The 23786-nt window shown below is 44.0% G+C and overlaps 6 protein-coding genes across 6 annotated transcripts; 4 read left to right on the top strand and 2 right to left on the bottom strand.

The window, feature by feature from the left end:
- Positions 1-316: 316 nt before the first annotated feature.
- BJ212DRAFT_1239570 (uncharacterized protein) lies at positions 317-959 on the top strand (the record flags this gene model as incomplete). The annotated part of the gene is made up of 3 exons (XM_041329575.1): positions 317-588; positions 643-709; positions 774-959. Coding segments are annotated over 3 exons (525 nt in total), but the record flags the coding sequence as incomplete, so codon positions are not given.
- Positions 960-1574: 615 nt separating this feature from the next.
- On the top strand, positions 1575-2714 carry BJ212DRAFT_1308437 (uncharacterized protein). Its single transcript, XM_041333891.1, has 4 exons — positions 1575-1702; positions 1758-2135; positions 2192-2258; positions 2318-2714. Exons 2-4 carry the CDS (start codon positions 1855-1857, stop codon positions 2531-2533), a joined length of 564 nt encoding a protein of 187 aa, XP_041199662.1. The 5' UTR covers positions 1575-1702; positions 1758-1854; the 3' UTR covers positions 2534-2714.
- A 1287-nt stretch (positions 2715-4001) lies between these two features.
- BJ212DRAFT_6970 (uncharacterized protein) lies at positions 4002-4843 on the top strand. Its single transcript, XM_041343843.1, has 3 exons — positions 4002-4351; positions 4408-4474; positions 4534-4843. Exons 1-3 carry the CDS (start codon positions 4068-4070, stop codon positions 4714-4716), a joined length of 534 nt encoding a protein of 177 aa, XP_041199661.1. The 5' UTR covers positions 4002-4067; the 3' UTR covers positions 4717-4843.
- A 135-nt stretch (positions 4844-4978) lies between these two features.
- Positions 4979-5396, bottom strand: BJ212DRAFT_1474030 (uncharacterized protein; the record flags this gene model as incomplete). Its single annotated transcript, XM_041339032.1, has 2 exons — positions 4979-5037; positions 5090-5396. The coding sequence occupies 2 exons, from the start codon at positions 5394-5396 to the stop codon at positions 4979-4981; spliced, it is 366 nt and encodes a 121-aa protein (XP_041199660.1).
- A 10535-nt stretch (positions 5397-15931) lies between these two features.
- On the bottom strand, positions 15932-16191 carry BJ212DRAFT_1216249 (uncharacterized protein; the record flags this gene model as incomplete). Its single annotated transcript, XM_041329306.1, has 2 exons — positions 15932-16000; positions 16051-16191. Coding segments are annotated over 2 exons (210 nt in total), but the record flags the coding sequence as incomplete, so codon positions are not given.
- Positions 16192-19851: 3660 nt separating this feature from the next.
- On the top strand, positions 19852-20697 carry BJ212DRAFT_1294249 (uncharacterized protein; the record flags this gene model as incomplete). The annotated part of the gene is made up of 5 exons (XM_041332193.1): positions 19852-19992; positions 20116-20241; positions 20292-20392; positions 20428-20440; positions 20482-20697. The coding sequence occupies 5 exons, from the start codon at positions 19852-19854 to the stop codon at positions 20695-20697; spliced, it is 597 nt and encodes a 198-aa protein (XP_041199658.1).
- Positions 20698-23786: the final 3089 nt, after the last annotated feature.

Here is a 23786-nt window from a genome sequence, read left to right as displayed (position 1 = left end):
ATTCAACGTAGACGTCGACTCTAGGGCCAATCTGGAGCTTCGGTTCGAGCGGGACTTTCGACCACCCTCGCCCGCCAGACGCGCTCAGGACCTCCGAGAGTCCGCTTTCAGCTTAGACTCTGACTGGGGTACCGCGGAAGTTGCCGGTGAGTTAGGAACACGCAAACATGTGATGAATTTATGGGTGCCAGAAACCTTGACAAGCAAACTAATGGAATGTCTAAATTCAACAGCCACACAACAGAGCCACATCCAGTGTTTAAATGCAGCGCGTGAAGCACTTAACAGTACACAGTAGAGACCCACAATGATTTTGCTCACTCTCTCCACTGAACACGTTCGCAATACTATTATCACCAACGAGCACGGTCAAATTATTTACAAGACAGAAACTCCGTTCAAACTAGTTGGCGTCCGTACTACGACCATTCAGAAAATCAAGCCAAATGACGACCAGTATCATATGCACGACCAGTTCGCTATCTTGGGAGAGATCGAGTGGCACAAATTTGCTTCCTCAAAGTTTCGTTCTGGTGGAACTCAAGTAGGGACGAAGGAGTTCATCCCAAAGAGAGGCCTATGGGGTCGGTGAGTGCAGTGTCCTTCTAGGAAATCCGGGCCATCATAATAAAATTCTGGCAGGGAGCGCGTGTTCATAGGACCAGATAGCCGTCCCTATCGCTGGGACCTCAAGTCTAGAGTGGTAGTTGTGAGTGCGTTTCCACTTCATTAATGCTGATGCTCTGTTTCTCACATGAGGAGTTGGATTTTAGCTCTCACGGGATGACGCGTCTCGAACGGAGGTCGCCCGCTTTCACAGAGCGACTCTCGGAATTGTAGGAAGGAAACGTAAAGCTATGCTGGAAGTATCACCTGAAGTGACTCATATGATGGATACCGTCATCATGACGTTCATCTACGTTGAGAAACTCAGAATGGACAAAGAAAATGCCTCGAGAAGTGCTGCAGCCTCGGGTGGTCCATGATATAGGGTTGAGGAGCCTGGGTCCTGTGTTATGATTGATACCCTTTATGATAAGTAGCTTTCTCTTACAAGTACTAATACTTACAGTCTGCGGGAAGATGACGAAATTCTGGCCAAGTCTGGGCGGTAGGTCTGTTTTTATTCGCACATTCGAGGGTCTAGTGATATGAAATAGCTATATGAATCAATCTTCGGCCAACGATGGTAAGTTTGAGCGGTAACCTCGAGTTGTAACTTTAACCTTAAGTATTGGTGCCATATGCGTGCCGGAGAGCGGAAGTGAATTAGTTTTCTAACCCCTGAGATTTGAAAAGGGGAAGCGGGTTCTAGCTTCGTCTGGCTCGAGAGTTGCCAACATGATCTGATAGGTTGGACCGGACCGAGTGTTAGCTCGGAGTGGGACGCAAGCAGTTGGATAAATTCGATCGTTTCGAGTGATTTGAAGTCAAACACCAATATGCATTGACATAGCATAGAATGTTCGATTAAAAGAGAGTGGTGTAGGGATAAAGAAAGACCGCAGATACGAGTAATAAGGAAGTACGAGGTACGACGAACTCGACGTTGTGGAAGAGAAAAACGAATGTAGGAAGCGAAGTTCGGACGTAGGGTTCCGGGACATTCCGGCAAGCCACAGTGCACAACATTAGGGAGCAAAATGAAATCCGGTCTATCGATATGAAAGTAGAAACAGTATACTCTATGTACAGGAAACAGGTACAAAATCTGGGAATATCTGAGTCTCACTAGTTTGCTGATGCCGCCATCACAGCAACTTAGCTCTTACTGGAAATCAACAGCCACCCAACAGCCACATCCACATTAAATGCAGCGCATGAAGTACTCAACGGTGCGCAGTAGATACCACAATGATTTTGCTTACTCTCTCCACAGAACACGTTCGCAATACCGTTATCACCAACGAGCAAGGTCAAATTGTTTACAAAACAGAGACTCCGTTCAGACTAGCTGGCGTCCGTACTACGACCATTCTGAAAATCAAGCCAAATGACGACCAGTATCATATGCAAGACCAATTCGATGTCTTGGGAGAGATCGAGTGGCATACGTTTGCTTCTTCAAAGTTTCGTTATGGTGGAACTGAAGTAGAGACGAAGAAGTTCATTCCGAAGAGAGGTCTGTTGGGTCGGTGAGTGCATAGCGTCATTCTTAGAAATCCAGGCCATCATAATGAAATTCTGGCAGGAAGCGCGTCTTTGTAGGACCAGATGGCTGTTCTTATCGCTGGGATCTCCAGTACAGAGTTGTAGTTGTGAGTACGTTTCTACTTCATCAATACTGATACTGTTTCTCACATGAGTCGGATTTTAGCTCTCACGGGACGATGCATCTCGAACGGAGGTCGCCCGCTTTCATAGAGCGACTCTCGGAATTGTAGGAAGGAAACGTAAAGCCACGCTGGAAGTATCGCCTGAAGTGGCTCATATGATGGACACTGTCATCATGACATTCACCTATGTCGAGAAACTCAGAAAGGACAAAGAAGAGGCCTCGAGAAATGCCGCAGCCTCGGGTGGTCCATCATGATGAAATAGGGTCGAGGAGCCTGGGTGCTGTGTTATGATTGATGCCCTGTATGATAAGTGGCTTTTTCTTACAAGTACTGATGATTATGGTCTGCGGTAAGGTGACGAAATTCTGGCCAAGTCTGGGCGGTAGGTCTGTTTTTATCTGCACACTCCGGAGGGTGTAGTGATATGATACAGCTATACGAATCAATCTTCCTTCGGTCAGCGATGGTAAGTTTGAGCGATTACCTCAAGTCGTAGCATTGATCCCAAGTATTGGCACCATATGCATGCTGGAGAGCAGAAGTGAATTGGTTCTTTGCTAGAGCAGCTGGTTCTGATACTACGCACGACGAAGTGCATTCCAAGTTCGTCTGGCTCGAGAGTCGCTAACGTGATCTGATCTATCAGGTTGGCATGGAGCGAGTGTCAACTCGGGGTAGGACGAAAGCAGGTGGAGCCGCTCGGGAAGGCGGGATCCTGCTTACGGGTTTGATCATGCCGAATGACTCTGAGTCAAACAGAAATATGCATTGACACAGCATCATGATACTATAAGAATGTCCGATTAAAAGGTGGGTATAAAGAAAGGCAGTGCGAGGTACGACGATCGAACTGCAGAAGAGATTATAGGAAGCAAAATCCAGACGTAGGGTGCCGCCGGGGACCATTGCATATGCTGAGCGGCAACTTCCTCTGAACGATCTCCACCATCACGACATGATACATTTTTCGATTCACTCGCTCATGTATTTTCATCTCAACACTAGTAATCAGGTTCACTCGGATCATCTTCATGGCTCATTTGATCCTTTCCTTCCTCCGTTCCCTGCGCAAGCTATACTCAGTCATACGAGTCGTCCCCTCACTCTCTAGGTAGACAACCTTTTGGAGCCCGTGGTTCTTCATGTCACCTCAAGATTCTATCCACAGTCAGAAGGCTCCACCTCTAAGTACGAAGCAGCCTTCTCGTTATACGATACCCTTAAAGCCTCAATCTTCACTGCCGCTCTGGTGCGCTTCCCTTTGCCAGCCTTTTCCCCGTTGCCCCTAAGCCACACATACTTTCATGCCCCATTCATACCATTATCTGCGCACTGTAGACTCATCATATATTCTCACCATTGCGAACTGCTTGCCCGCTCTGCCACTATTGTACCCCGCCCTCAAATATTGGTCACCATCAAGAGCCTTGCTTCTCATGGGCTGCATGTCTGTTGCTACCGTCTTAACATATGCAAGCATCTTTCTCGTACACCTTGGGATTGTTCTCAACGCTCGCTGAGGGAAACTTTCCTAGCTATCAAAAATGTTGTAATGTGTAGCACTCATGCAGCTGCAATGTGTTGCACTCGAAATATTGTCGAGTTCGACAGAAAGATTTAGCTGATTTCGGCACAGGACTAACACAGCAATTCACATATTCAACAGATTCTGCCCTCTCCTGTCACAGAAAGTTCTTACTGGAAATATTTAACAGCCACACAACAGAGCCACATCAAGTGTTTAAATGCAGCGTGTGAAGCACTCAACAGGCGCAGTAGATAACCGCAATGATTTTGCTCACTCTCTCCACCGAACTCGTTCGCAATACCGTTATCACTAACGAGCAAGGTCAAGTTATTTACAAGACAGAGACTTCTCCATTCGAACTAGCTGGCGTCCGTACTACGACCATTCTGAAAATCAAGCCAAATGACGACCAGTATCAGATGCAAGACCAGTTTGATGTCTTGGGAGAGATCGAGTGGCATGCATTTGCTTCTTCAAAGTTTCGTTACGATGGAACTGAAGTAGAGACGAAGGAGTTCATTCCGAGGAGAAGCTTATTTAGTCTGTGAGTACATGGCGCCCTTCTAGGAAATCCGGGCCATCATAATAAAATTCTGGCAGGGAGCGCTTCTTTGTAGGGCCAGATGGTCGTCCTTATCGCTGGGATCTCCAATCCAGAGTGGTAGTTGTGAGTACGCTTCTACTTCATTAATACTGATACTGTTTCTCACACGAGTTGGATTTTAGCTCACACGGGATGATGCGTCTCGAACGGAGGTCGCTCGCTTTCATAGAGCGACTCTTGGAATTGTAGGAAGGAAACGTAAAGCCACGCTGGAAGTATCACCTGAAGTGGCTCATATGATGGATACTGTCATAATGACATTCATTTATGTCGAGAAACTCAGAAAGGACAATGAAGGAGACTAGATATTAGTTGTGGCCGGTCTGGGCACAAGTCTGCGCAGAGGTCTGCTTTTGGTTACAAAGTCTGTATACCCCTCGATAGGCTTGGCAAATTCAAGCGGAGTCAGCCACTCGCAGATGCGGCTCACCAAGACCCCCGAATATATAGGTGGGGAGGCCTGAGGCCGGCACGCTCACTATGCTCGATGACGAACACATGTTTAGAGCTTATTCCCCAGGCGCTGAGTGGCGAGCTTGCAGTACATGATAATAAATATTTATATTGCTAGGACGTGCATAGAGTAACCACATGAGCAGCACACAAAATAACGATGAACATGATTGCTGAATAGGAGTTCAGCCATCCAGGTACTCACTGCAGACGCGGCAAGCTCACTCGGTCGTTGTGCATATTCATTCATTTGTGCCATATTGATGCTCGTTGACATCTCTGGGGCTATGTGCTCGGTTCCGCGAGTTGCTGAGGTCGAGTGGAGTTGGGACGTGATGTCCACGGCCTGTGCGTTGGTAGGCAGCGCCTGGCGGTGGCAGGGGGTGGAGGCATGATGTGACTGGCGGGAAAGGCGGGCGTGAATGGTCACCCATACTCGGGGGGTGCCAGTGTCTTCAAATTCCGTCAGATCATCGCCACTTGTACCCAGACGTAGACCTGGAGTCTGCAGACTTGTACCCAAACCGGCCATTCACTGCCATTCAGAAATGCCCTCAAAGAAGAAGCCTCTAGAAGTGCCACAGCCTCAGCGTGGTCCATAAAGAGCTTGGGTGCTGTGTTATGATCAATACCCTTTATGATAAGTAGCTTTTCTTATAAGTACTGATACTTACGGTCTGCGGTAAGATGACGAAATAGGCTCTAGCCAAGTCTGGGCGGTAGGCTTGTTCTTATCCGCACACTCCGGAGGGTGTAGTGATATGAAATAGCTATATGAATCAATCTTCCTTCGGCCAACGATGGTAAGTTTGAGCGGTCACCTCGAGTCGTAACTTTAATCTTAAGTATTGGTACCATGTGTGCTGGAATAGATGTGAATTAGCTTTCTAGCCCCTGAGATTTGAGAAAAGGAAGTGTGTGTTCTCAGAATCTTTGCTAAAACGGCCAGTTCCGATACTATGCGAGACAAAGTGCATTCCAGCTTCGTCTGGATCGCGAGTCGCTGGCATAATTTGATAGGTTGGGGTGGATCAAGTATTAGCTCGGGATGTTGAAGAGTCATGCATTGACACAGCATATTATAAGAATATTCAATTAAAAGGGAGTGGTGTCTGGGTATAAAGAAAGACTGTAGGCACGAGTAAGGAAGTACGAAGTGCGATAAACTCGACGTCGTGGATGAAAAATGTGGGAAGCGAAATTCGAAGGGTGCCGGGACATTCCGGCAGATCACCTGGCACCAAACCAATTTCTTACTGACCGACACACGACTATGTTCGGACCTGGTACCTACCAATATGCTGTTCTGAACCATACTCTCTTGTCACACAGCCAAGCTCCACTGACCGCAGTAATGTTTATAGTTATAGGCAGCTTGTTGAGCGCAGCGACCTTAACTAAGAACTTCAGAACTTAGATGTAAGTTTGGCGGCCTGTGCCTTGCTTCTTCTCGGATAGTTCCTGGCTAGTATTACCCTTACTATCACAAGCAACTCGCCTCTGCAAAAGTTCGGACTCCTTGAGAGAGGTGTGCATGTACGCATAATGTTTTCTGAATACGAGCATCGCTACTTAGACGTCTTGACCGAGCCAGATATAGTGCGATATCCACAGTCATGACGGTGACAGAGCTCCCTGCTAGCCTCATCCTCTAATAGGTCGAGGCATGTGCGCAGTCAGCTAAACTACACTGTACAGACACCCCCATGGTTAGGTTCACTTCTTGACTGGAGACGTTAGCATCGGCCTGCCATCACCAACCGGCAAGGGCAAATGATTTACAAGACAAAAATTCATTCGGTTTATTTGGTCGCATCACGATAATTCGAAAGCGACAAGTCGCGATCTTCATCGAAACTTCGGTTTCGTGAAACTGAAGTCAAGGCACAGAATTTCATTCAAGTAGAGGCTGCTTGAGGTAGTAGGTATCTTCCTATCACGAGTTCTGGATATAGAAGATAAACTCAGTTGTGTATAACCAACTGTGTATGATATGTACCTATAGAAGATAAACCAGGTAGCTCGTTAGTGTCTGTAGTAGTAAGTAACGAATGCATCTCACCTCAGTTGTGTATAACCAACTGAGGTGTGTTTAGCGTATGAGGAGTCTAAACAATGAGCGTGATTATGTAAGCACATGATTGAATGTCCGCGCTATCTATTGATAACGATGTTTGACCTTCAACACTGGACTGTCTTAGTTCTTTTCGAATCTTTGGCAGGAAATCCATTTTTACAGGTCCAGATAGTCATTTCTATTGCTGGAACTTTCCAGCATACAGTAGTAGTTGTTGGGGCAGTTCCACTTCTTCCATTGACATGATACCCTGGTTCTCACATTTCAATTTTAGCTCTCACTGAATGAAGAGTTTTGAACTGAGATTGCTTGCTATCATAGGGTGACTCTCGGAATTACAGCAAGGAAACACAAAGCCATGCTGGAGGCATCACCTGGGGCAGCTCACATGATGGGCACTATGAGTTATAACTGTCATATGCCATTCCAGACCCTCAACTCTAAATCCACTTCTCTGGACATCTGGATCTGAGATCCAGATCTCCAATGATCTGATCTATCTTTATCTTCCTTCCAGAATCCAAACTCTATATCAGTGCCCAACTGTCATATCCCGTATGCCAGACATAGATCCCATCATATTCCCACGCTTTCCAGACCTGTTTCCAGACCCCATATCTGACTCATTCCTGGATCCCCTATCCTGTCCACCCTATGCACATTCTGTCCAGCAAGACATCTGGACTTTACCTCCTCTTGGATTCTGGACTACATCCACCACCTCACATATCTCAGTCCTGTTTCCGTCCTGCCTTCCGGATCCCCAGATCTCCGGACCTATTCCCACCCTCCATCCGAGATCCTGCGCCTATCCCCATTTAGGCATCTCCCCCTTTCCGGTTCTTGGTTATCTCTGTTTCCGTCTTGCTGATTGATCCTTGTACTAGTTTCATCTCCAAGTTCATTTACTTATGCTCCATCTTACTTACCAATGTGTTTCCGCATGCTCATACATAGCCTTACTCCTTTGCTTACTGATCCTCTCAGATAGCCTCTAGTATATAACCCCTGTACAACTACAGTAGAGTCCTCAGTCTGAATATCACCTTAGATCTGCCCAATCATCTTCTGGACTTCAGTCCATCTGAGTCTTGTCCTTTTCTGTAAGGCCTAGGGAAGGATTCCCTAGGCCAGAATTCCGGACCTTCGGATTTGCCCCCTATGTCTCTGTCCCAAGTCTAGGGATTGCTTCCCTAGGCTGGAGTCTTGCCTTTCTGGCACTTACCCTCTTTCCAGACTTAGGTCCGCTTCCCGTCCCTCCGACTCTACCTTAGGGTAGTCTACCTCCATTTGCTTCTACATCAGACGAAGTCCGATGTAGCCCCTATTCCTTCCGGACCTCCGGACCTCCTATCCGTCCATCCTGTTTTCCTGTAGAAGTATTACCTTGCAGTGGGAACTCTCCTGAGCATTTCCTGCATCCCTCCAGAACTCTCCCGCGCTCCTCCGGACGTTTCCTGCGCTCCTCCGGAAGTCCTCCCGCACTCTCCACCAGAGTAGCCAGCCTCCAGAAGTCCTCCGGACTTCATCGGACCATCATTGGACTTCCTCTGAAATGAAGGGCACATACTCAGGTAAGGGGCACAGTGTACAAGCTGAGGCCAAGCCCCTCTGAGTCAGTCTCTCTCTCCTTTGAGCATGGTTCTTAACACCAACCCCATTTAGACTTCCCCTGTCTCCAGACTCTGGTTAACTATGTTTCCCTTCTGATTATTGATCCGTTACATACATTTCATTTCTGATATGCATTATTAGTGATCCATCCTACTTACTAATAGACTTTGCATATGCTTCGTACATAGCCTTTGTGTTTGCTGACTGATTCCTATATGATACCTACAGTATATAGGCCTCCTGTGGCTCTCAGAAATACTTCAGTTCAAATATCATCTTAGTTCCTGCTCATTCCTGTGTCCTCCAGACTTGAGCCAAGTCTCTTGTCATATTCTGAGTCTTAGGATTGTATCCTAGACTACACCTCCAGCTCTACCTTAGGGTAGTCTATCCCCTGTTAGTTTCTAGTTCAGACTTTGTCTGGATTAGCCTTATCTGCTTGTCCAAGTAACATCCAGACGTCTGTTGTCCACCCTAGTCAAATCCCAGAAACTCCAGACAACTGTTCTAGCCCCTGGAAATTAAGGGCACATACTTGGGAAAGGGGCACAGTGTACAAGCTGAGGCTAAGCCCTTGTGATCCAACCCCCTTGAGCACACAACCTTAATAGGTAGTATAGGCATTGTGTACTCATCCTGTCATGTCCTGATGAGCACAACACACTCTATGATAGTCCCTTCACATAGCATCTGCAATACAATCTCTGTCCTCTGTTGCCTTTTGCCTTTCAGTACAGCCCGCCAGTCCTTCAGCAAGATCACCCCTTGGCTCACCTGGATCAAGGTCCACAAGATCCTTAATGGTGAATTCTTCTATTTCCTTTGGATCGAAAATTCAGATGAAGTTGTGAATGGTGCAAAGTGCTGGGGGAATTTGGGCTTGTGTCGACATGCTATATTCTGGTGGATGTATGAGTATCATGAACCACCTCTTGAGAACACCAAATATTTGCTCAATCATGTTTTGAGCCTGAGCATGCTGAAGGTTGTATATTTCTTTCGAATCCTTTGGCCTGCCATCCATGAGAAAATCAATAGTTCAAGTGAAATATCACTCACTGAACTGCAGCTCATCCCCACTCAGCCAAGTGGTACCAAACACTTCAGTATGGAATGAGAAGTGAATAGTATATTCTAAACCCAGCATCCACAAGGTAGTATCTTCCTTGCAGAATGTATAGGTCAGTGAGATGGATGTTATTATATAGAGTTGAGTCCAAGGTCAATCCATCCTAACTGCTGAGCACATACTGGAACCGAAAATCAAATGAACAGCACACAAGACAGTTTTGGCTGATGAAACCTTTTTGGTTTCAAGACAGCTGCCTTTCTGCTGCAGATGAACAACATGTGATGTGTGTACCATCTATGGCTTCAAGCACCCCTTCAAAGTGTGGAAAGAATTTTGGGTTCCCAGATATTTCTGGTAGAATAGGTGCATCCTCCTGTGGTAGATAGACAAATTTGTTGTAGAAGGGAGCCAAAGACAGAGCGAGCAGGACTTTCTTGAAATATCTGATGTGGCATGTGAGACAGTGAATATCTTGCAATAGTATGGACATACTTCTGTGTCATTGTGTGGGAGTGCTGAAAATGTTCTGCAACATGACGGCTTGAAAGCCCTGTCACACATGTATAGAGAAATATAGTGACTTGCTTGTCAAGCAGAATATATTTTGAGTTACATAGCCCACAGGTCCAAAGCTCATGTACAAGTGCATGGAAGATATGTTTCCTCATTCCAAGCTCAGTTTTGATCCCGTCAGGGTATCCATTGATGAGTTCTTGCACCCATGCATGTCCAGTGAGTACTGATGTATGGTAGGGCTGTCTTTCAAGAAAAGGAGTCATATATGCGATTATAAGGCCCATAATAAGTTGAGCAATCATTGCAGCTGCCATCTGCAACATATGGAACCACTGAATTTCATTAGCTGGAGCCTTGGTGTGATGTCATACAGTGTGTGATATGCCAACCTTGTCACAGTTGTTTGTACATATTGTTACAAAAAAAAATAAACTGCGAAATAAACTGAGAAATAAACGCAGCTGTCCAGGCTCTAAGGTAGCAGTAGTGCAGATTCTACCTACCTCACATGATTTTGACCAAGTGTGATGTTGTGCAGGATAAATGCCTAAGCATGTGCTGAATGATGCTGAATCATTGAAGGTAAAAGTATGTATTGACTTGGTGATGTAGAATAGCCAGCTGTATGTATAGTAATGCAAAAGTAAAGATTATGTATTGTAAATGTAGGAGAATTGACTCATTTGCAATACCTCCAAATCTTGTATAGTAGTCTCAAATGAAACTTCAACCAGAGCATGCAAAGCAGACCAGTTGTCAGGTACACAGATATCAGGCTGGACAGGACATATCTGCACCAGATAGTCCTTTTTTCAAATTACCTTCAGCAACTTAAGGGCCAAGAGTAGTGTTTAATTTGAAATTCATATTTTCCTTGTTACTGACATATTCTTTTGATTGTTTCACTTTCTTTGGATGCAGATTTGAAGTCCATATACTGTGGGCTTGTTTTCGTCGCCCCATTGCCAGCCTGAGTGTGCTGTGTGCTGCCAGCTTGCCAGGTTGTGCCGCCAGATGCTGTCATATCTGCATATCCAGATCTCAGATCCAATCCTTATCTCATCTCAGATCCGATTCACATCTTATCTCCAATCCTATCCACATCTTATCTCCCTCCAACATCTCATCATCCAATCTGTCCACTCATCCAGTCCAGTCCACAATTCATCTGAATCCACAACCAGCACTCATCCCCTTTCAGTAATCCCCTAACTCTGGTATTTTGGCTATCAGTATATCCGTCCTGCTCCCTGATCCATTACCTATGCTTCATTTCCGTTTCATGATTTGTGATCCATTTCTACTTACCAATAGACTATCCACATGCTTCATACATAGCCTCAGACTCTGCTGATTGATCATTCTGTTAGATACCTATAGTATATAACCTCCTGTAACTCTCTGTAGCACCTCAGTTTGAATATCAACTTAGTTCTGCTCATTCCTGTCCTCTGGACCTGAGTATCTCTACTCTTGTCACCCTCCGAGACTTAGGATTGATTCCTATAGTCTATCCGCATCCGCCTCTGTCTATGACAGTCACTACCGCTAGTTTCTAGTCTGGACTCATCCGGATTAGCCTTATGATACTTATCCCACATCCAGAAGTCATCTGGATCCACTACACTACCCGTCCAACCCTCCAGATGTGTTAGTCTTGCCTTCCTGAAATAAGGGGCAATACTCAAGTAAGGGGCACAGCACACAAGCTGAGGCCGAAGCCCTTTGGATCCAGTTAGCCCTTGAGTACGACCTTAACAGATACTGAACTAGTGGAGTTGCAGTACTTTACTCAATAATCAGCTTCATTCTAGTATTTACTTAATAACTCTCTCATTTTTGCTCACAGCACAATTCTGAAAATGCTGTTTTGATCCTATTCATCCCCTTCAACATATAGCAACACAGATTTCCTGTATGTTTAGTTGCTCAATAGATATTAGCTATTCACAATCTTGTCACAATGCTGGTCACATGAGGTAGGTAGAATCCACACAACTGCTACCTTATCTCAAAAGCAAAGCCAGCTTCATCACAAACTAGAAAGGTATGCTCTCATGCCTGTCTGTTTGCTTATCAGAATTCATACCTTCGCTTTTCCAGATTTCTGCTTAATGATACCCTGTACCATATTGCCTGAACTCAGTTTCTCTTCTATCTGGTGTAACATTAGCATGCTTCCTGTATTTTTTATATTACTTTATTCACATACAATTACTACTATTGCATATCATTTCACTGAGATTACTGACAGCTCACTTGCATTACAATTTCCGTGCTGAGCCAGACCAAAGACTCACTAGCACTGGCGACTGATGATAGTCAGATAGCAGTCAGGCTTACAGTGTATGCCCTTTACATGCTATCTGTGACCTTAGCATGGTAGTCAATCAAAACTGTTCATTGTTCATCAAGTGTTGACAGTTGCAATAGTAGTGTACGAGTGCCTTTGTCACAGGTTACCATTCTTTCTCCCTGACATAGGCTAGATGAATGTTATTGTTAAGGTTGTGTGCTCAAGGGGGTTGGATCACAAGGGCTTGGCCTCAGCTCATACACTGTGCCCCTTTCCCGAGTATGTGCCCTTAATTTCCAGGGGCTAGAATAGTTGTCCAGAGTTTCCGGGATTTGACTAGGGTGGACAACAGATGTCTGGATGTTACTTGGACAAGCAGATAAGGCTAATCCAGACAAAGTCTGAACTAGAAACTAACAGGGGATAGACTACCCTAAGGTAGAGTTGGAAATGTAGTCTAGGATGCAATCCTAAGACTCAGAATATGACAAGAGACTTGGCTCAAGTCCGGAGGACACAGGAATGAGCAGGAACTAAGATGATATTTGAACTGAAGTATTTCTGAGAGCTACAGGAGGTCTATATACTGTAGGTATCATATAGGAATCAGTCAGCAAACACAAAGGCTATGTACGAAGCATATGCAAAGTCTATTAGTAAGTAGGATGGATCACTAATAATGCATATCAGAAATGAAATGTATGTATTGAATCAATAATCAGAAGGGAAACATAGTTAACTGGAGTCTGGAGACAGGGGAAGTCTAAATGGGGTTGGGCGCTGATATAGAGTTTGGATTCTGGAAGGAAGATAAAGATAGATCAGATCATTGGAAATCCAGATCTTGGATCTGGATATCTGGAGAAGCGGATTTAGAGTTGAGAGTCCAGGATGGCATATGACAGGAAGTTAAGCATAACAATGTTTGTCATTTTTTCATTATTGCCAATGTTTTGGATTTCTTTAGCTTATATCTTGGTCAAATGATAACCAATTGACAAGGAAAGACTACCAAGACACTCACCTTGACTCAGACTACAACCTTCATTAAGAAAGTTAAGCATAATAACAACTTTCATTATTTCATCATCATTTGCCTATATTGACTACCGAGTCTTGAGTCCCAACACTCAGAAGTCAGTAGTACCAGGTTTCTGGTTTCAGGCTTCAGCACTCAACACTCAGTGAATTGTGTAAGGGTCTGTACGGACAGTGAAATAAAACAGAAAAAGAAAAAGAAAAAAGAAAATCGTCAGTCATGTGACACTATCACATGACCACCTGGAAACCCTAGATTCTCACTAGCACTGGCAGTGCAGTGATAACAATGACGTATCCTTACCAGCATGTTTTATTTGACCTCTGGCAGTGTGAGGAGACATGCAGACACTGCCTGGTTTTTATTGTAACATGCATAGTGTCCCAATTAGTGTACATGTATCAACTTTTATTCTTATCTCCTTCCCCCCACATCCCATATCACACATCAGCATTGTCAGGCTATGCATGGGTCTGTGAACTCCTTACAGGCCACCCAGACCACATCAAAAATAATCTTGGTGTCAGCCTAGAGGTGTTTGAAGCATTGGTGCAAGTTCTCAAGACCAACAGTTTTACACATTCTTGCAATGGTGTATCTGTGGAGGAACAGCTCACTATATTCCTGTACACCTGTGTTACAGGACTTTCAACTTGCCATCTTGGCAAACGATTCCAGCGTTCACCTGATACAATTTCAAGGTAATTCTCCTATGATTCATTTTATTGTGATATCTGATGTTGTATCAGATACTTCAGGCACTTGCTTGTTTTTTTTTCTGAAACTGAATTCTATGATACCCAAGTCAAGTTCCCCACTGGTGAAACACCCATCTCTTCGACCATATACAATGACCCGTGCTACTGCTTCTTTCACAACTGTATTGGCGCTGTTGATGGTACCCATATTCAGGTATTCTCAGCAGACGAAGATCACGATACCATGCATAACTGGAAAGGCTACCTGTCACAAAACTGTCTCTTCATCTGTGACTTCAACTTCTTATTCATCTATTCACTTTGTGGGTGGGACAAATCAGTTGCGGATGCATTGCTTTGGCACAACGCATGCCAAAATGACCTATGGATCCCAGGAGGGCTGTATCTGCTTGCAGACACGGGCTTCAGGTCCTGTGATGCTCTGTTGGTCCCATACTGGGGTGTATGCTATCACCTGAAGGAATGGCAGCAAGCAGACATCTCATGAGTTTTTATTCTCTCTCTCTGTGATTTCTTTCTAATTAGGTACCTATGTAGCCCTCAAACTCCCAAAGAACTCTTCAACCATCACCATGCTTGTCTACACAATATCGTGGAACGTATTTTTGGGGTCATGAAGCGCCAGTGGTGCATTCTACAATTGCCCCCAGAGTATGGAATGGAAGTCCAAGCATGTATACCTGCAGCACTTTGTGCATTACATAACTTTATTCGTAGATATGACCCAGCTGTATTTGATATCAATGATGATTTGGAGGTCTTTGGAGGTGATGGAGGTGATGTTGGAGAGTTGGCTGAAGGCCCTGCTGATAGAGCAGAACAGCAAAGAGCAGAGCAATGTCGGGAGGAAATCACTGCCGAAATGTGGGAGGATTATTGCGCAGAACATGTACGTCATGGTCTACCTGTGCCTGGTCAACAATAGTTTACTTTGTACTCAATGAATGAATCAAATGAATCAATATTTGGGAGCACAACAAGGGAGGACATGCAAGTGTACTACAAACTATCTAATTATTTGAGGGAGTATAGACACTACTTGGATGTGGCACGGAGCTCCTTGAGCCTCCTCAATATCCACATGGACCTAAGTTGAGCATCACTCAGAGCAACATATGCGACCGCACTGGCCTCATTTTCAGCATGTGAGAAGTGATCAACCATGTCTAGAATGTCCTCTACTGACAACCCTGGGTCATGATGAATAATGTCAATGGCTTGCACCAAATGAGAGGTAGCATTGGGGTTTGGTGAGCGGTGTGGAAATGGGGGCATGTGTGAGCTTTCAGTGAATGTCTTGCTCAAGTCTCCTACAACATCAATGAGCTTTGACATCGCAGCACTCCCCTCCTGTTGGGCCTGCATGCTAGCAGATGGAGTGCATGGCTTCTTCTGAGAAGTTTCACTGGCGCCATGGCCAAGAGCGCTATGTTTGCGCTTATTGCTGCTATGGCTGGCACTGGTCATCACAGAGGGGTTGGTAGAGGTGATGAATGAGTAGGGAGAGGTGGGAGTAGGAACCGGTGAGCTGTTGGAAGGAGAACTGGTGGTTAATAGTATATTGTCCACAGAGGTAGATAGAGAGGAAAGATTGAGCACATTCCCAGTTTCAGGAAGCATGGCACGACTGGATGAAGGAATGGGTGGAGGAAGCATAGAAGAGCTGGAGGCAGGCACCTTCTTTCTGCGAAGAACAAATGCTCCTTTGGCTTTGTTCTTCCCCTTCTTATTGTGCATCATTTCATCAATGGTGGCAAAGTGAATGAAGCCTTTGTTGGCAAAGGGCTTTGCTGCAGGGTGGCTCTTGAAAAAAAATATCAGGACTGATCACAAGTAGACCACAGCATACTCACCCTCACAAGTTCATTCCATACACTCTGGTTCTCAGGTGACACCCCTACTCCATCTGCATCACTCCATGTAAGACCAGAAGTGCTCTTGATGAACTGAACTTGGAGAAATGCGCCCTTAAGGTTCCTCCATTTGCTCTTGCAGGACCCAGGTAGTTTGTTGGAGTGCGTCTTGGACCCAGAGGGAGCAGGGGCTGAATTTACATACTCAGATGCACTCTTCTACACATGCTTGGGGAAGTTCAAGCTGTCACCAGAGGTAGAAAGCTCAGCAGTGAGATGATCAAGTAAAGCAGTCTCTTCAAATTCTTGCCAATGGTTAGAGACATTGACATTGGAGGTTTGTGTGGTCTCTGGGGTGTCTACAGAGCCTTGGGAGCAGAGGGACCGTCCAGATCCTGCAGATCCTACATTGGATTCCATCATGTCAATTGATAAGCGCTATGTACACTTTTGTCATATGCCATTCTGGACTCTCAACTCTAAATCCACTTCTCTGGATATCCAGATCCGAGATCCAGATCTCAAATGATCTGATCTATCTTTATCTCCCTTCTGGAATCCAAACCCTATATCAGCGCCCAACCCCATTTAGACTGCCCCTGTCTCCAGACTCTGGTTAACCATGTCTCCCTTTTGATTATTGATCTGTTACATACATTTCATTTCCGGTGTTCATTATTTGTGATCCGTCCTACTTACTAATAGACATTGCATATGCTTCGTACATAGCCTTTATGTTTGCTGACTGATTCCTATATGATACCTACAGTATATAAACCTCCTGTAACTCTTGGAAATACTCCAGTTTGAATATCATCTTAGTTCCTGCTCATTCCTGTGTCCTCCGGACTCGAGATAAGTCTCTTGTCATATTCTGAGTCTTAGGATTGCATCCCAGACTACATTTCCGACTCTACTGTAAAGGTAGTCCATCCTCTGTTAGTTTCTAGTCTGGACTTCGTCCAGATTAGTCTTATCTGCTTGCCCAGGTAACATCTGGACGTCTGTCAGATTTATCTCATGTTTCAGATCTGGACATCCATTATCCACCCTAGTCAAATCCTGGAAACTCCGGATGACTGTTCTAGCCCCTGGAAATTAAGGGCACATACTCGGGAAAGGGGCACAGTGTACGAGCTGAGGCCAAGCCCTTGTGATCCAACCCCTTTGAGCATGTGACCTTAACAACTTTGATATATCTAATATGTACCCGGGATTTCCCAGGTGGTCATGTGATAGTGTCACATGACCAACAATTTTCTTTTTTCTTTTTCTTTTTCTGTTTTATTTCACTGTCTGTACAGACCCTAATGAAATAAAAAAAATTCATGTTATATATATTTTTTTGAGATTTGGTTATTGAGTCTCGAGTTTTGGTTTGCAGTTTTTGGTTTTTGAGTGTCAGGTTTCAAGTCTCGAGTTTCAGGCTTTGTGTTTCAGGCCTCGGGTCTCAGGTTTCAGCACTCAACACTCAGTAAATTGTGTAATGAAATAAAAAAAATTCATGTTATATGCATTTTTTCAAGATTTGGTGTTTGGTTTTTGGTTTTCAGTTTTTGGTTTTCACATCTCAGGTTTCAAGTCTCGAGTTTTGGGGTTTGGCTTTTGGGGCTCAGCACTCAACACTCAGTGAATTGTGCAATGAAATAAAAAAATTTCATGTTATATGCATTTCTTTGAGATTTGGTGTTTGGTTTTTGGTTTTCAAATTTTGGGTGTCAAGTCTCGAGTTTCAGGCTTCAGGTTTTGGGCCTTGGGTTTTGGGTTTTGGCACTTGACACTCAGTGAATTGTGCAATGAAATCAAAAATTTCATGTTATATGCATTTCTTTGAGATTTGGTGTTTGGTTTTTGGTTTTCAAATTTCAGGTGTCAAGTCTTGAGTTTCAGGCTTTGGGTTTCGGGCCTTGGGCCTTGGGTTTTGAGTTTTGGCACTCCACACTCAATGATTTGTGTAGTAAAATAAAATAATTTCATGTTATATACATTTTTTCAAGATTTGGTGTTTGGTGTTTGGTTTTCAGTTTTTGGTTTTTGGTTTTCACATCTCAGGTTTCAAGTCTCGAGTTTCAGGCTTCAGGTTTTGGGTTTTGGGCCTCAGGTTTTGGGTTTTGGCACTTGACACTCAGTGATTTGTGTAATGGAATAATTTTTTTACATGTTATATACATTTTTGTGAGATTCAAGTTTGGAGTTTTGGGTGTTCAGGTTTCAAGACTCAGTGATTTATGGTGAATGAAAAATGGATGTGTTGCACACTGGGTTTCAGTTTTTGGGCTTTTGGGCTTTGGTACTCAGTGATTGGTGAATGTCAGACATGGTGTATTCAGGTTTTCAGGCTTTGGGCTTTGGTGGTTGATGGTAGGTATATGCACTCATATAGTGGGTATGTACTCCATGTGCTCGATTCTCTGGTGCCTACATCAGCACACTGATTTGTATGTTATCCAACTATCTCAGCCTAGTTATGTTTATTGCACTATTTACCTGGGCCCACCTGTGTATATGATAACAACTACCTGGACCCACCCAACATGAAACTTTGGGTGTTGGCATTCAGTACTTGGCATGGTGAAGAGTTTTGAATTTCAATGTTTGAGTTTCAGGTTTTGGTACTTGGTACTCAGTGATTCAAGACTCAAAACTCATAAAAATGTATAAGTTTTGAGTGTTGAGTTTTGAAGTTTGTTTTGATGTTTGAGTTTCTGGTTTCTGGTTTCTGTACTTGGTGAATGTCAGACATGGTGTATTCAGGCTTTCAAGTTTTGGGTTTCCATGGTCAATGGTAGGTATATGCACTCATATAGGGGTATTATACCAATACCTCAGCCCATATGTCTAAATGGTATGTATCTGGGCCCACCCATCTATATAATACATATTTCACCACCCCATCAGCCCACCCATATATATAATACATATTTCACTGCCCCATTGGCCCACACATATATATAATAAATATTTCACCACCCCATCAGCCCACCTGTCTATATAATAATATCTGCCATACATCTCTCTTCAGCCCAGCTGTCTATAATATATGTCTATCCTACTCTACATATTGCCCAGATGGGCTCATCCATCTCCATCAGTAATAATATTTCTTCTGGCCCATCCACCATCATCGAGGATATTTATAACATTGGCATAGATGGGCCCACCCATCCCCATTGGAAATAATATCCCTCCTGGCCCACCCATCAACATCAAGGATATACATAACATTGGCCCATAGTCCACTGGCCCGTCTTATATGGGATATTATGTAGGTTGGGTGACCCATATAATACGGAGTTTGTCACTGAAGTGGCTCAGCTTCTCACCTAGTTTTCTGATATTGACCAACACGAGCTTTGGTCAATCTGTTCATTTGTGAGACCAGTTTCTCACCACTTTGTGCCTATTTGACCAACCAGTCTTTGATCAACATATTTGTATTTGAGACTGTTGTCTCTACAGAGAATTATCTTAACAAGGAACCACGTTCCAGTGTCTAGATGGTTTATCCTAGACAAGTTTATAAGTTGGGATAAAACACAAAAGCTCCAACTAAATTAATCACATAGATTGGTTTAGCGAGCCTCCCAAGAACTCACACATTATCTACCACAAAAGAAGAAAAGTTGTAGACTGTGTTAATCGAGGACTGGCAAGAAGTCTTATCCTAGTGTAATTGTGGTGTCATTATATTTTACAAGCATTTATATAAGACCCTTGGTTATTAAGACAGCAGATCACATCAAAAGGAATGCAACTGGTAAGGCAAAGAAGGGAGATGAGAAAGCGAGCAAAAAGCTGGTCATGCAGATGCACAAGGACAGTGGAAGTAATTTCCTTAATCTTGCTGCTGCATTGAAGATCATCCTTGGTCAAACCATCAAGGATGCTGATATTCCACAAGCGAAACACATCCTTCATGAATATTTGATTAAGTTCATCAAGGTACATCTCATTTTAGCATGAAATTATTTGCTAATGAAGGCAAGCAGATTCATCCAAAAGATGTGAAGCTGACACACCATTGGGTGACACATATATTTGATCAACTGCATGATTATGGGCCAGTGTACAGATTCTGGACATTCCTGTTTGAAAGGCTCAACAAACTACTCTACAAACAACCATGGCACAGGAGAACTTGAGGTCAGCTTCTTCCATGCATTTGAGAAGGATCAAGAGCTTCAAATGATGGTCTGTATTGTCCAAATTGTCAATGAATCAAACTCACATTATGTCTCTAGCTTGGTAACATATTAGCAGCTGAAAAGTTGGCAGATGAGAATGACAGATCAGTCATTGATTGCATTCAGCTGATGTTAGCTACAGATAGCAACACCCTGAGGTACAGTAGCATCTCTTGCCCTTGAAACTGAGCAGTCGAGTGTTGATGGTGAGCCTTAATGATCCCAAAATATATACACTGACTTACAGGGCTCCAACTCAGTGAACATCCAATTTTGCCTGGGCACACACACAAAATCTGGACTATCACACAATCAGCAACACCAGCTTATCATTCACTACCAGAACACCAACCCACAAGCTTGCATTGTCAGCATTATGACCCATGCAAGCACAGAAAATTCAGACCTGAACTATCTCCTTACACACACAAATTTTTACAACTATATTATACTTGATGGTTGACATGTTGCCTCTTCATCATCACTGATCAAAGCCTTGAATTCTATCATCCAAGTGGACCTCAATAACACATGCTACATAGGACAAGTATTCGCAGTTATCTCACACAGCCAGCACAGAATTGAGCAAGAATCTGTTCTATTAGATGTCAAGTGGTTTTGCAGGAAACTTGACATAAATTTATGCCACTGGGTTTAATAGTAAGTATCATTTTTGTAGATTCAGTTCACTAATAGATGTAATTTTCAGCCCTGAACTCGAAGTTTTTATCTGGGAGCTGTTAAGAACCAGTTTGCTCAAAGCAGAGGGAGAGACTGACTCAGAGGGGCTTGGCCTCAGCTCGTATGCTGTGCCCCTTACCCAAGTATGTGCCCTTCATTTCAAATGAGGTCCAATGATGGTCCAATGAAGTCTGGAGGACTTCTGGAGGCTGGCTACTCTGGTGGAGTGTTAGAGGACTTCTGGAGGAGTGTGAGAGAGTTCCCACTGCAAAGTAATACTTCTACAGGAAACAGGATGGAAGGATAGGAGGTCCAAAGGTCCAGAGGAAAGGAGGATGGAGGACAGAAGGACAGGATGTCCAAAGGTACAGAGGGTGGGATGTCTGAAGGACAGGACATCTGGAGGTCCAGAAGAATAGGGGCTACATTGGACAAAGTCCAATATAGAAACAAACAGAGGTAGACTACCCTAAGGTAGAGTCAGAGGGACAGGGATTGGACCTAAGTCCAGAAAGAGGGTAAGTGCCAGAAAGGCAAAGGTCCAGCCTAGGGAATCAATCCCTAGGCCTGATGGATAGGACAGACTTAGGTGGACCAAAGTCAGAGAGGATTGGGCAAGTAGAGCAAAGTCTAAGATGATATTCAAACTAAGGAAACTACAGGAGTATGTACAGGGGTTATATACTGGAGAATACCTGAGGGGACCAGTAAGCAAAGGAGCAGGGCTATGTACAAGCATGTGGAAACACATTAGTAAGTAAGATGGAACATAAGTAAATGAACTCAGAGATGAAGACTCATACAAGGATCAATAAGCAAGATGGAACAAGAGGTAACTGAAAGCCAGAAAGGCAGAGATGCCTAAATGGGGATAGGTACAGGATATCAGACAGAGGGTGGGAATAGGTCCAGAGATCTAGGGATCCAGAAGATGAGGTGGATACAGGACCAGGATATGAGAAGGTAGATGTAGTCCAGAATCCAAGACTGAGGTGAAGTCCAGATGTCTTGCTAGATGGAGTGTGCATAGAATGGATGGGATAGGGGGGTACAGATCAGGCTAGCAGTGGAGATCCAATGGTCCAGAGCTCAGGGGTAATTCCACAGTGGAGCTGATCCTGCTGAGGTATAGGGCAGACAGTGAAGGGAGAACTGGGAATGAGTTGGATATGAAATGGGGTCCAGACATAGGCTCAGAAGGCATGGGAATATGATGGAGTGTGGGTCCAGATTGTGGGATATTGTCATATGCCATTCTGGACTCTCAACTCTAAATCTGCTTCTCCAGATATCCAGATCCAAGATCCAGATCTCAAATGATCTGATCTACCTTTATCTTCCTTCCAGAATCCAAACCCCATATCAGCACCCAACCCCATTTAGACTTCCCCTGTCTCCAGACTCTGGTTAACCATGTTTCCCTTCTGATTATTGATCCTGTTACATACATTTCATTTCCAGTGTTCATTATTTGTGATCTGTCCTACTTACTAATAGACTTTGCATATGCTTCGTACATAGCCTTTATGTTTGCTGATTGATTCCTATATGATACCTACAGTATATAGACCTCCTGTAACTCTCAGAAATACTCCAGTTTGAATATCATCTTAGTTCCTGCTCATTCCTGTGTCCTCCGGACTCAAGACAAGTCTCTTGTCATATTCCAAGTCTTAGGATTGCATCCTAGACTACATTTCTGACTCTACCTTAAGGTAGTCTATCCTCTGTTAGTTTCTAGTCCAGACTTTATCTGGATTAGTCTTATCCACTTGCCCAAGTAACATCTGGACGTCCATCAGATTTATCTCACATTTCAAATCCGGACATCCGTTGTCCACCCTAGTCAAATCCTGGAAACTCCAGACGACTATTCTAGCCCCCAGAAATTAAGGGTACATACTCAGGAAAGGGGCACAGTGTACAAGCTGAGGCCAAGCCCTTGTGATCCAACCCCCTTGAGCACACAACCTTAATAGGTGGCTTGAATGTGGTTGTCAATATCAATGGTTCAATTAGTTTGGTGAAATTTTACATACCAGAATTTTATCCTGTTCAGTGTGGTCAACTGGCTCAGTCTTAGTGATCTGAGCACACTTGCAACACCCAATTCTCCAAGCAGCATCATTATCTTGCTGTTTTGTATGAGGAAGCACATCCATTGCAACATTGCCATGAATGTTCAGAGGTTCTGAAATGTTGCAAGTGGCACTTCCAGAAGCAATACTAGTGGCAGATCCAGGGATATGACTCAGAGGTTGCAAGCTACCACCTCATAACACTCTTCCAGTTCAAATACAGTCTTTCTCCTCTTGCATACCAGCATTGCGCAGATGTCAGTACCAGGTTGCTATTGAAACAACATGGGGAACCCCATATTTCTTGCAGACACACTGTTACAGTTACACCTGCCCCTATTCATTTTTCCTTGCTTACATTTGTATTACGTCATGACTGCACCACGATGCGCCATCATTGACTCATTCATTTCTATACTTGTATTACATCACAATCGCCACCACCGTCGTTAGATGACTCATTGCTTATCTCTGACTTGTCACTTATCTCTGACTCATTGCTTATCTCTGACTCGTCTCTTATCTCTGACTCATTGTACTTGCCCTAAAGTACTGACTTACTATATATACCTGGTCATGTACTTAGTAGATCTTCACTTTAATCTTACTAGGTCTTCACCAGAACATTCTTTCGCTTAGGACCCCCAATCCTAAGTCATCTAAGAGACAGATATTCAAAGCAAAGACACTCTCTTCACTTTGTCTTACAACCTTTACATTTGTAGAGGTCTTGATTCAACTTCAGCCATTGCTCTTATCGAGTAGCTGTTGTTGCGACTATCCTAGTTCATAA

This window comes from Suillus subaureus (genome assembly GCF_016647635.1).
Source record: "Suillus subaureus strain MN1 chromosome Unknown BJ212scaffold_1, whole genome shotgun sequence".
Taxonomy (NCBI): domain Eukaryota; kingdom Fungi; phylum Basidiomycota; class Agaricomycetes; order Boletales; family Suillaceae; genus Suillus; species Suillus subaureus.
Note: the sequence above shows the minus strand (reverse complement) of the source record. Positions and strands in the feature narration are given on the sequence as shown.